The sequence below is a fragment of the Cyprinodon variegatus genome, unplaced genomic scaffold (genome assembly GCF_000732505.1).
Source record: "Cyprinodon variegatus isolate N-32 unplaced genomic scaffold, C_variegatus-1.0 Scaffold168, whole genome shotgun sequence".
Classification (NCBI taxonomy): Eukaryota; Metazoa; Chordata; class Actinopteri; order Cyprinodontiformes; family Cyprinodontidae; genus Cyprinodon; species Cyprinodon variegatus.
Genome location: NW_015150621.1, coordinates 1 through 12923, shown reverse-complemented (window position 1 = coordinate 12923; position 12923 = coordinate 1). Strand labels below are relative to the sequence as shown.

The 12923-nt window shown below is 37.1% G+C and overlaps 1 protein-coding gene and 1 long non-coding RNA gene across 2 annotated transcripts; both read right to left on the bottom strand.

Annotated features, from left to right (window-relative positions):
• Positions 1-4326: 4326 nt before the first annotated feature.
• On the bottom strand, positions 4327-11922 carry LOC107086953 (vomeronasal type-2 receptor 1-like). The gene is made up of 10 exons (XM_015378258.1): positions 11809-11922; positions 11541-11725; positions 11182-11302; positions 10872-11099; positions 10652-10775; positions 8843-9003; positions 7502-7697; positions 7194-7429; positions 6840-7039; positions 4327-4905 (listed from the first exon to the last, which is right to left on the bottom strand). Exons 1-10 carry the CDS (start codon positions 11920-11922, stop codon positions 4572-4574), a joined length of 1899 nt encoding a protein of 632 aa, XP_015233744.1. The 3' UTR covers positions 4327-4571.
• On the bottom strand, positions 11691-12920 carry LOC107086956. Its single transcript, XR_001481327.1, has 3 exons — positions 12880-12920; positions 11809-11934; positions 11691-11725 (listed from the first exon to the last, which is right to left on the bottom strand). It is a non-coding gene; the product is annotated as an uncharacterized LOC107086956 (long non-coding RNA).
• Positions 12921-12923: the final 3 nt, after the last annotated feature.

The window sequence follows — 12923 nt, the reverse complement described above, 5'->3', positions numbered from 1 at the left end:
AACATTCATATAAAAAAAATAGTATGTTTTATTTTTGTGAGTTTGAGATAGAACAGAGGAACTCCACATGTTCAGCCCATTAAAAACCTTAAACTGCTCATCAATGTAAAACTATCTAGAGGAACAATAAACATTATTTCATTTCTGTTGCACAATACCACTAAGTTCACTACAGACCTACAGCAATAAAATCTTCTGCTTCAGTCCAACATAATTAAGCAGTATACATTATATCTGGAAAGTTGACAGAGAACATTTTAAAATGGCATCCACCTGATGCTGTACAGCTACCATTTCTTAGAAATCCATATTAATTGCTCCCTTATTTATAACGATGTCATTTTGTTTTGGTTTAAGCATAAAACTGACTTATTGTTTTGAAAAATTGAAAAATAAATGTTTATGAGATGGTCAGAAGCTGATTTGCTGTTTCAGGACCTGGCAGTTTTACTAGGAAACCTTGTTTATGATTTTAAGTTCAAACCTGATTTATTAATATTGAAAGTAAACAATACCAAGGCATAACAGTACGGTCACCTCTGAAAAGCCAAAATCAAATAAACATTCAGATCTATAACAGTGTAGTTAAAGTTTGGACATAAATCCCAATGCTGCAATTATTTCTCCACATAAGATTCCAGGTGATTTGGATAGCTTTCTTTTTTTTTTATCAAATAATATAATTGCCTGTTATACTTATTCAGGTAAGGTGTCAAAAAAGCAAATACATAAACAGTCTGTAAGAGAGCAAAAACATTTTATAACTACTTTATGAGTAACAACTCTAGAAAGATTATTTATTTTCCAGGGTACATTTTCCTTTGCTTCAGCAATCAGATTTTAACCCATCCATCCATTTTTTGTCATTCGTATCCCAAGTAGAGTCACGAGGGTTGCTTGTGCCTATCTCCAGTCAAGAGGAGGGGTACACCCTGGACAGGTCACCAGCCCATCGCAGTCTTGTTTTTGGACTGAGACCGGAGTACCTGGAGAGAACCCACGCATGCTCAAGGAGAACATGCAAAGTCCATGCAGAAAGACCCTGTGATAAGAATTGAACCCATAACCTTCTTGCTGCAAGGCAGCAGCCCTCCCCACTGCACCACATATGTGACTTTAATTGGACATAATGATCTTTATGCAAAGCCTTAATTCTATTTTGAGTTTTACTAGAAATTGTATTCAAATGTTTTATTGAAGTGAAATGTTTAAACACCTTCCGTATGAACTGAACAAAGTATTTGGACTTGACAAACGATTAAAAGAAGTCTGTAAACTCAAAATAACTCTGTTATGCAAACACTAACTCAGACAAATGCAAAGTAAAATGGACATGCAGAGATGCATGTGTGCACATTTTGTCTCAATTTAGCTCAAGTGTTCCTGTCCGCTCCGGTCAGCTGACATTCAATTATAAACACATTCCTTCACCCCTCTGTCACCGGGAGAATTTATTATTGTCCACACAGGCAGCTTTGACTGGATACAGCTTCATGGCAGATTGCTGCAAAGCCACGTGTTCCTGAGAGAAAACTGACCATATGTGCAACAGCTAACATAAACTGGAAAAAAAATAGATCTCTTTCTCATTCATTATTTGGACTCCTAAAATTAAACAATTATAAATTTCAATAAAGTGGTAAAAAACACAGTCATGCAACCACCTTCCCTAAAGTTTTCCACCACACTTACACACAAAAATACATATCACCAAACAATTCAGGTGCCTCTGGCTCCCTCTGCTGGACAGAATACTTTACAAACTCATTTTCTTGTGGAATTTTACATAAACATTTGCACACGTTTAACTCGCAGTGTATTTTGTTTTACATTTATGGTTCCATCCATCCACCATCTTCCCAGTATCCAAGGTCACATTTTTGAGTTCAGCAGTGAAACACAGGCATCGCTTTTTATGTTTATTCTGGGGATGCTAAATTGTTAATCCAAGGTCAGAACAGATAGATAGTCCCTTCAGCTCTTTCTGCATTTATCTTGCACTTTAATCCATGGGGTTTGCACAGAAGCCAGCATTATCAGATGTTTGCTGTCTGTCTAACCATATTTTGCTCTATTCTACCAGTACTTGTGAACAGGACTGCAATATACTCAAGTTTCTCAACTTAGGGGAAAAGAATGACCCTTAACCCAGAGGAACCAGTCCAGCTTTAAACCACTTCCCCTTATTATGCTGGTTGCTCTTATGATCGTGTGGAGATAATATTATTCGCACCTTCCAGGGCAAATAAGCAGTGGTGTCAAAAGTACAAACATTTGTTACTTAAGTAGAAGTATAGATACTGCAGTTTTAAAAAACTCCGGTAAAGGTTGAAGTGTCAACTTGACCTCTTTACTCAAGTAAAAGCGAAAAAGTATGTGCTTTAAAAACTACTTAAAGTATAAAAGTATAAAGTAACCTTTAAAAAAATTAAAAGCTCAATTTTTCGGCTATTTCGAAATGAGGGAGGTTGTGTTGGCCTCCGTCTCCCGATACGCTCTCGCCTGTGTCCGACCTTTCAGACATTTCAACCTCTTTTTCTGAATCAGACATTGTAGCATGGCATAGACGTTTGCAGTTTGAAGAAAACCTGCTTGCTTCTGATGATTTCCTTTGGCGTGGGCACAAATCTGACAAATAGCTAACCAGTAAGTGTTTGTATTACATGACTGATCCAATTACACTAGTTTTCACTAGATGCGGATGGCGCCAATGATCTGCATTGGATGGCGCACATGACGTGAAATAAATATTTATAAAAATTAAACCGAAGCCAAGAGTAACGAGTAACGTTTGTTTTAAAAATGTAACGAATAGAAAGTACAGATACATGTGTGAAAATGTAATGAGTAGAAGTCAGAAGTAGGAAGAAAAATAAGTAATGGAGTAAAGTATGAATACCTAAAAAGCCTACTTTAGTACAGAAATGAAGTATTTGTACTTTGTTACTTGACACCTCTGCAAAGAAGTCAGACCAAGATTGATGCAAATATCTCTTTAATAGAGAAAACAATGTCAGGGGGTAATTAGCCAATGAGCTTCTGGTGGCTCAGATAAACTAAGCTGGAGAAGACAACACTAGGCTAAAAGACAGACAAGAAGAGAAATTTAGGTTGAGTGCTATGTTGGCTGGTTAACGGCCCTATAGTAAAAAAATGTTTGGAGCTTTCTCAAAAAATCCTAATGAATCTTGGTCCTGTGGAGCCTCTAAAAAGGTCTGACATCAAGTCTTTCTGTCCTCTTAGACATAGTTTTAGTTGAACAATATTTGATTTTTAAACTGCTTAAGAATCCATTATTAAAGTTCAACTACAAGTTTTTATCGAAACAGTAATGATGTAAAAAAAAAAAAAAAAAAAACAATAATCACAAAGAGGCTTTAATTGGAATGCAACCCGACTTCTCTCAGCTTTTTTGAAGACATTTTGAAACCTGTCCAGAAGTCTTGGTCAATTCTGTTAGCTCGCACCAGAGCCATCTCTAGTGGAACCCCCTATGTATTTAAGCAGCATGGAGTTCCATCCACCTGCACACATTCCAAGTCACATGCAAATAAAATAGACACCACTTGTTCTCCTGGATTGTTGAGACCTTTTCTTGTGCATTGTCAACTGGGCTATGTCAACGCCAACTCTAAAAGATTCTGCACCCACAGGATCAGTGAGCTCAGGTGTTGTCAGATCCTAGTAGCTTCTTAACAGTGTTCTGCTAAGTGTAACATTTCTCAAATTTAAGTGGACCAAAAAGAAGCACAATAAAGGTTAACATCGGTCAAGCTTTTAAATCTTGGTGCTTCCATAAAAAAGCAAAGGGACTCAGTAACCATGCAGAGGTTGCATTTTTCCTCCTAGTTGGGTAAAGTAAATGTTTGCCAAAGCAATAGCATTCGCAGACCCTGCAAACAACTGCAAATAATAAAAAAATGGAAATAGGGTGTTTTAGCATGAGTGCATCACTTACTCGCTGGGAGGAGTTAAATTTGTAGCTATCCCCCTTAACAAAATACATTTTCCTTCTTTTTTTTCTTGAGAAGTTTATTCAGTTTAAACTTTAATCTATAAATCTGCTAAAATCAAAACACCATATTCTGTCTTAAATAACAGAATCACTCACTTCTACATATAGTTGGGTTCAGAATAAAGGACAGGAAAACAAAATGTATTGCTTTAGATGAAAGATAGATGAGAAAATCACATATTAAAATGATTATGAATACAATTATGACAACACAATTATGACATACATATATATGTATATATAATAGACTGTAAAACATACAGAAGTTAATAAATATAAAAGAAACATCTTAGTGAAAATATCTTCTCCAAATGATACAATATAAAAGCATCTAGTTCTAATTTAGAATAGTTTTGCACTAAAAAGTAAATTTGAAAGAAAAGATACATCTTTAAATAAATTGTATTGAAAGAGCTAAAGTTTTAGGACAGGAGAAAGACATTATTTCGTTTAAAATAGATATTTTAGAAACTTTCAGCAAATTTAAAACAAATATATCTAGAATAGGAAGACACATTTATTATTTATTATTCTTAGAACTTTCTTCCTGATTATTTTAGTTTCCCGGCTGATCATCGATAGCCGTGGATGCAAATGATGCATTGATTTCAGTTCCAGCTGTAGCAAGAGACGCCGACGTTCCAGTGAAGGAGCTGTCTTTGGGTTTGGGCCTGGGCTTCATCAGCTCCTCTTTGTTGCGTTCAGGTTTGACCAGAAGAACGTAGCACTTGGGAAGGAAGATGCAGCTGAGCAGGCCAAAGCTGGAAGCTAGAATGGCAAAAATCTGGACGGCAACCATAAACTTTCCTCGTGTGCTGAGGTAAGCCGGGACAAAGGAAATCCAGACGATGAAGAAGACCAGCATGCCAAAGGTCATACACTTGGCTTCGCTGAAAAATAAAATCAATAAAAACATGCATAACAACTAAAGAGAGGAACAGGAAGGGCAACCCTCATTGAATGTTTCATTATAGTGTCTCATAACAACAAACCACCATGTAGTTCATGAAGGTATCAACAAACACAAAGTGTAAGTAAATCCAGAGGAAATCTTACATGCCTTTCAAAAATGTTAAATAAAATTCAAGCAAAAACTGCATTTAGTGTTGTTCTTCTCCTCTGGGTCAATCATTTGTAGAACTCTATGCTGTATTTACACCTGAAGATGTTTTAGGTTGTGTCTCTACAAACTTTGCAAAACGTTCCTGATGTGAGATTTGATGAATAGCTTCTTTAAAGATCATAATTATACACAAAGATGCATTAATGGGAAAAATTGTAACGATGGTTAGATGTCCTTTGCAGCCTTTAACATGTTTTTATTCAGTCCCAAAATGTATTCCCCAACAAAGAAAAATCCTTATAAAAGCATGACACTGCAACCACTTATTTCTTGCAAACCTTGCATAAAGGCCAGATTTCAAGGGTTCTATAGAAATTTTAGCTCTCACAGATTCTCAGCTGTGGAACTCTGCAACTCCTCCAGACCTTGAATGGACCTCTTGACCTTTATTTTTTTAATTAATTAATAAATCTCCTCACTCTGTGTTTTAGTTTTAGGTATTCAGTCATGTCTCATTAGGTTTGCAGTTATGCCCCACTATTTTTGGATGATTCACTGAAAAATGCTGTTCGTCACTTAGATCAGGGGTCTGCAAACTTTCATGTCCAAAGAGTGATTTTGCCCCTGATTAAAACTAAGTAAAAGTCATTTAAGGCAAGCAAGTTTATTTAGTTAGTTAATTTAGTACAAGGATGATTCAAAGTGCTTTACATGTATTAAACAATAAAATCCAAGAAAAATAAAAGCAAAAAAAGAAGTTAAAAACGCTATAAAAGCAGGTAGTAAAACATTTAAAACACCTGGCCCGCAACCTTAAACTAATAATACCTCAGTTAACCGTTTAAATTCAACAGTCAAAGGCAGTTCTAAACAAAACCAATGGGTTTTTAACTTTGACTTAAAAAAGTTAAAAAGGCTTTCAGCACTTTCCAGTCTTGTGGGAGTTTGTTTCAGATCAGTGAAACATGGGAACTAAATGCTGCTTCTCCATGTTTGGTTCTAGTTCTGGGTGGACAGAGTAGGCTGGAACTAGAAGACCTGAGCGGTCTGGCAGGTTCATACACTGACAACAAATCTGTTATGTATTTGGGAATCTATTTAGAGCTGCAAAATATAACATCACTTTTTAATAAAACCCAACCCAATATTTATGTTAAATATCTACTTAAAGAAATCTGTTGCCAAATAAACCAACAGTTCATTTGTATCTTTAGCTTAAAAAAAAAAAAAAAGTTGAAACATAAAACAACTCATAAAAATGAAGCAAGGAGTTTCTAAAACAGGATATCATGAGATGTGAAAAAAAAGATAATATAATAAGAAAATATGTCTAAAAATATTTAGCTTATAAAGCATATTTGTTAACAAAGTATATTATTTAGTTCTTCATATAATTTTTCCCCATTGTTGAGAGCCGTTATAGAGGGTCCAAAGAGCCACATGCTGCTCTGGAGCCACAGGTTGTAGACCCCTGACTTAGACTATTGATCATAATTTAAACTATACGCTTTGCCTCTTGAGCTTCAGAACATAAACCTCTTAGGCATCTGGTTGGACTAGTTTCTATCCAAAAGGACGATGGCCATGCAAATGCATGCCATACTCTTTAAACTTTACTTTTTTCTTGATCTTTAATGTGTTATCCAGTTAAAATGCATTGGAGGATCTAGTTGTAACATCAGAAATTGTAGAAAGGTTCAAAGGGGTATAAAGGACTTAATTTATAACCTCAAAACATAAATCTTTTTCTAAGATACATACCTGAAGTGGTCTTCCAGTTTGCGGGCAGTAAAGGCAAAAATGAAAGCCAGCAGAGCCAGCAGGATGTCATACGCAAAGATGCAGCAGATGAAGATGACAGAGCCTTCGTCACACTCAAGAATGATCTTTATATTCTGAGCAGCGGTGTTCTTCACGGGGTGTGGAGGGAGGATGATGAGCCAAAGCGTGCATGCTACAGCCTAGATAGAGGGAGGATTGTTTCTTTGGGTTTTTGATCTGCTCAGATATCAGAGTTGTTTATCATATTCCCTTTTGTATTTAGTTTTCTACACTTGTTTTGATCTCATGTGACTGTTTATGTTTTATCTTTGTTATTTTCTTAATGTTGCTCACCTGTATTAATGTTGCCACAGCAGCCATTGCCCTCTGGTGACCAAAGGTGAGAGCGTCAACCTCAGGTTTATCCAAAGCACCTGCGTCATTGTTGATGGAGCTGTTTACTATCACATCAGGACTGCCGCTGCTTGCTGCTGCTTCAGCTGCAGCTTTTGCAGCTTTGGCAGCTGCCTTGGCTTTGGCCCTGGCTTTTTTCAGAGCTCGAGCTCTTAGCATTAACAAGGCTGCCTTACCTGGAGGAAAAAAAAAGATCAAGGCACCATGCATATCAGAAGATAAATAATAAATCTATGCTGTTTACTAACCCATAATGCAGGAAAGGCACAGAGCAAAGCCGAGAGCTAAAGCTACTTGGCTGGTCATGCAGCTCCAGTTTTGAGGCTCTCCGAGGAAGACGATGGAGCAAAGGAAGGTTACCACCAGAGATAAGAGTAGCAGGAAACTCAACAGGGGATCGTTGGCCTTCACCAGAGGGGTTCCAAGGTACATCAAAAACACCACCTTGTAGAAGAAATTTTAGGGTTAAAGTTTTTGCAGGAACTGTATATTAAAAGATGATTTGCTTCCTCACTGGCTGATACTGAATCAGATTAAACTTCATTTGTTTAGTATTCCTTAAATTATTTTTTGACTAAATTACACAGAGAAAATATTTTCAGAGGATTTTCTTTTTTTCCCCCTGCAAACTCAGAGATTCACATATACTAAGATTACTAGGTATCTATAAAATCCAAGTAAGCCCAGATGAAGGTGACATAATTGAACTTCTAATAGGTTCTTCACAATAACATTTACTTGTAGGCAAATCTTCAAATGCTCAGCTTACTTGTGTGACATCACAGAAAAATAAAACAACTCAGGAAGAGAATGGTGGACCTCAACAACTATGGCTCATCCTTGGTTATAATTTCTAGATGGCTGAGGTGCTACATGCATCTGTTCAAACAATAAAATGGAAATACAAACAAAATGGAAATGTCCAACCGTTTTACTGTTCAGCAAGGAGTTCTATACTGTAAAGATTTAAGCATTGAGCCCAGCATAAATGCAAAAGGCTCAGTGAAAACACCATGATAATTGCGAAATATAGGCATCATCTTGGGTTTTCTGTTTTGCATAGAAGTACTAGTGCACTGCATAATACAGATGGTATCACAAGGAGTGAAAATGGTGTGGAGAAATTCAAAGAAAAAAATCTTAAGACATCAGTTAAATATTTAAAGCTTGTGATAAAGGGTTAATGAACCTTAGCATGCCGCTAAATTAGTCACAATTTGCAAGATGGTGTTTAAACCGAATCAGTTACTCTGGTTCTGTTAAGAGAAATTAGTAAATTCCAACAAACTATTGTATATTCAGCACTATTTATGAATTTTAAAACTGTTTCCCAAATTCTATATGAATATACTTCAAAATCTGAAGAAAGTACAAAAAAATTCCCTGAAAAATGTTCTCTCTCAAATATAGGCTCACCAGAGTATAATCCAGATATAAAATTGCAAAACATTTTCCTTACCATCTAATATATGGTTAGAATGAGGAAAAATACTATTGTTTTCAAACTCTTCATTCATGCCCATTTCGTACAATAAATGTAAACATTTTAACCATAGATGTTTTGGTTTTCTCTGCAATATGACTCTCACCCCAACAGCTATGGTTATTAAAGCTCCAAATGCAGAGATCACTATCAAGGTAATTCCAAGCGGTTCTCCAAAAGCAAGGAACTCAATGATTTTAGGCACACAGGCATCATGGGCGTCATTGGACCAGTCGTCTCCAGTACACAGGATGCATTCACGGGCATCTGTCAAAGAAAGAACAAGACATTTAGAGAATTACAGAGGTAAGCAGGCAGCAGCACATTAAGCACATTAGAATAATTAATTTCCACTTCCAAAAGAAAATGGCAGAATGAACACAAGAAAATACTTTTATTTCACAAAAAAGAGGAGATTTATCAGGCAAACATATATAAAAATGACTCCGCTTGATAAAATTCTAGTAGAGCAGCTGAACGTGTTTATAGGAACTAAATGAGGAAGTATTAAAGGTTTTAAGGGCATAAAAAGAAACATAAAACAACTGTAACAAAGCACAAATGTCTGTTGATAATATTAGTTAAAATTTAACACACACCCATTATGAGCAGCCTACAATTTGGGGATTTTAAATGTTTATGGGTAAAGGTATGTCAAAGGTTTCCACATATTTAATGGACTGTTTTTTTAGTCTCATTTTTAAAATCCATATAAGTTTACCATATTTAACAAAGTATGCTGTTTTAAGTGTACAAATTTCTGTTTGTTTGACAGCACTGGTTTCCAGTGTTTTATTGTCATTACACTGTCACAAGTACAGAGCAACAAAATGAATTTGTTGCCAAAGCAGGCATTAGTGTGAAGGGTTTCGCCTTAGGACCCACACTGGCAGCTATTCTCCCCCCCTCCAGCTGGGATACAAACCCAGGCAGGACGGACGACTTACCACTTTAGCAAGACAGCTGCTAATAATTGAATTTTATTAATCTCACATTGGAGAAATGTACCTCTGCATTTAACCCATCCCCTTGGGGAGCAGTGGGCTGCCATTGTGCGGAGCAGTGTGGGGTTAAGAGTCTTGCTCGGAGAGCCAGATTGGCAGTCTGTGGGAGTGGGGCTCAAACTCAGAACCTCAGGATTCCAAACTCTATGCCTCCTCACTGACTGATTTGGATTATACTGGAGAAATTAATGAGAAATTGTAATAGAAATATGTAATAAAATTAGCAAAAAATGTAATTTAAGATCTTTAACAGTAAAATTTTATTTATACAAGAAGGGAAAGTATTTTGGAGTAACTTGTAAATAATGACAGATTGTAAGATTATCAGTTGAAATAAAAAAAATGTGATTCAAGTTGTGGTGTAGCAGTCATCAAAATAAAGGATATTGGTTATCAGGAATACGTTGACTACAAGACATCACATTGATGAGGGAGAGTGATAATGTTTTTTTGGGCAGTGGCGGCCTAGTGGTTAGAGCATAGCGCTTGGAATGCAAAGGTTCTGAGTTCAAGCCCCACTCCCACAGACTGCCACACTGGGTCCCTTAGTGAACCAAAAGACTCTTAACCCCACACTGCTCTCTGGGCGCCACACAATGGCCACTGTTCCCCAAGGGGATGGGTTAAATGCAGAGAGTTAATTTTGTTGCTCTGTACCTGTGACAGTGTAGTGACAACAAAAACCTGGGAAAAAAAATACTATAGTAATGCTTTGAGAGGAGACCAACCAATGTAAAAAAAAAACTCCACTTGTGACTAGAGGAGTGGGTAAATAGCAACCCAGTACTAGGCCAGAAACACCTTAAAAGCTAAAGGGGATTTAACCAATATGAGTTAAGGTGTATTTATTCATATATATTATTTTCAGAAACCTAAAAATGTTAACAATAATTGGAAAGGTGCACACTGACTTGTGGTGTTACTGATTTCTCCATCTGCACATGGGATGCAGTCAAAGCAACAGACGGGCTCCCCCTGCCGAATCCCCTTTCTCGTGCCAGGCTGACAGTCCTCACTGCACACTGACCGAGGAGGCTTGGGCACACATAGGAGACAACTTTAGTTTCCGTAACACAACAAAAATATGGCTTAACTTTAATTGCTGTACTAACCGTTATATAACCGACTGACCTCCAGTTCCTCATTGTTCCAAACAATGGAGTCATTGCTTATGTGCATCCTCTCCTCTGGAGAGGCTGATCCGTTGTAGTGTCCCACCGTGACATAAGATATCTCTCCATTACCGTTCACTTGCCAGTTAATGATGTCATAGAAGCCCTCTATGTCACCGTCCTCAAAGTAGATCACCTCTCCCGTATTAGGCATTGTGTAACGCACGTTTTTCACATAATACATCAGCTGTGGAAGACAAAGTGGTGAGTTATGAGGACAATTAATACCACATAGTATAGTGAGATCTGTAATATCTATATATGCCTACCTGCCAGGGCTCAAAATTTGTGATGTTGGCACAGGTCCCTCCAACAAATGGGCCTTTTCCTTCTTCGCAGTGTTCCAGGTTGTGTAAGGCGTTGGCCACAGCATACACTGCTTTGTAAACACTGTGGAAAACATTTTTATTCCTTAATGTATTTTCTATCCAATACAAATTTTAAATTAACAGAATCCATTATTTATCAACTGTAAAATATCTTATTCGTAGGTCACCCAACAAAGGTTGTGTAAAAATCTTAGTATGAACACAGTAGCAGAATTAGTTAAAGAGGGGAAAAAGGTGGAGTGAGGACATTACAAGCATCGGTGAGTCCTTTAATGGTCGCTTGCGCTGTGGTTACTGACCTGTAAGTGATTCTTAACTGAGAGACGTCAGAGTAGGTATTATTGAGCTGAGCCACATTCTCACTGCCAGTGCACAGACCATCTGGTAACCCCTTCACTGTTCTGGCCAGTGTGCCGTTCACCTCCTTGGCTCTCGCTTTGGCTTTTTTCAGGGCTTTGCTATAGTCCAGTGTGCAGTTAAATAGCTAGAACATGTAATTAACATAAAAAATGATATGTCACATGGCCTGTTTTTAAGTTTCTTGCATCAACTTTAATTTAAACACACCGTCTCCCAGAATTCCTCTGTTAGGGCATCTGCATAAGGATCCAGATCCAACAGATGGCGCTGAAGACCCGGAATGTCTGCCTTTTTCACCCCAAAGCCGAGGGTACCGGACATGACTGAGTTCACCTTGTTTAAAAAAACAAAACAAACAAATTAAAGGGCAGTTCCTAACTTCTGATGTGGGCTTGAGAGTTTTAATCAGTATCTAACCCAGGGGTCTTCAACATTTTCTAGGCCAAGGACCCCCGAACTGATGGTGAGATGGTGAGACCACATACATGGGTGGTGCAATTAATCCCTGCACCACCATTGTTGATATTTAAAAAAATTATTGCCCGTGATAATATCTATGTAGGATGCAAGTAGTTACCTATTTCTGTCCTGCATGTGTCTACAAGAATTGACCTGAAACGGATGTCCTTTGGTTTGGGAGTATAAATGTATTGTTTTTTAATTCTAGGGTGGGCCTCAGTTTTATTTCTCCCCACAACATTTATAGCATTATCATTAAGACTTTCAAAACATTATTTATTTATTTTTTTGTGTGCTCCACACCTTGGAATAAACCTTAAACCATCAATGCACAGAACAGATGCTCTCTGATACCCCTGCTTTTTACTTCATCTTCTCTTCAATTCAGGAAGTTACGCCTGCAGGAATTACTCTAGATGTTCTATTCTCAGACTATGTTTCATAGAGTAGGATCAACACCTTCTATTTTTCATTTTCCTTTGAAAAATTCAATAGCTTCTGTGTAAATAATAAAAAAAAAGCAACCAGTCATGATTTAAAGCTTTCTTGAAAAGTATTTGCATTAAAAAAAGGCCATAATATTTTGATATAAAAGTTGATTAAAGGCTGTAAAAGTCTGTTGGCCTCTTTTTAGGATAATCTATTGGCTTTATCCTGCAGGCTAATCTGGGTTTATATTTTCCACATGCATGTAAGATAACAAATATTTCCAACCTTTCAACAGAACTTTCTATCTGTTATCCTGTTTGACCCCTTTGATCAAACTAAACCATATCTTCATTAAATAAGTTAAATGCCAGCTACTAACTTATATCTCACCCCAGGCTGGTTGATGAGAGCAGAGGTGACCCAGGCCTCGCTGG

Bases quoted from the DNA above. Each gene is read 5' to 3' on its own strand.
- LOC107086953 (XM_015378258.1), bottom strand. From the start codon at position 11,922: ATGTCCGGTACCCTCGGCTTTGGGGTGAAAAAGGCAGACATTCCGGGT. The intron at 11,726-11,808 runs GTGTGTTTAAAT...TACATGTTCTAG, and splicing joins CAGAGGAATTCTGGGAGACG to CTATTTAACTGCACACTGGA. The intron at 9,004-10,651 runs GTCAGTGTGCAC...TTTCTTTGACAG, and splicing joins AGAAATCAGTAACACCACAA to ATGCCCGTGAATGCATCCTG.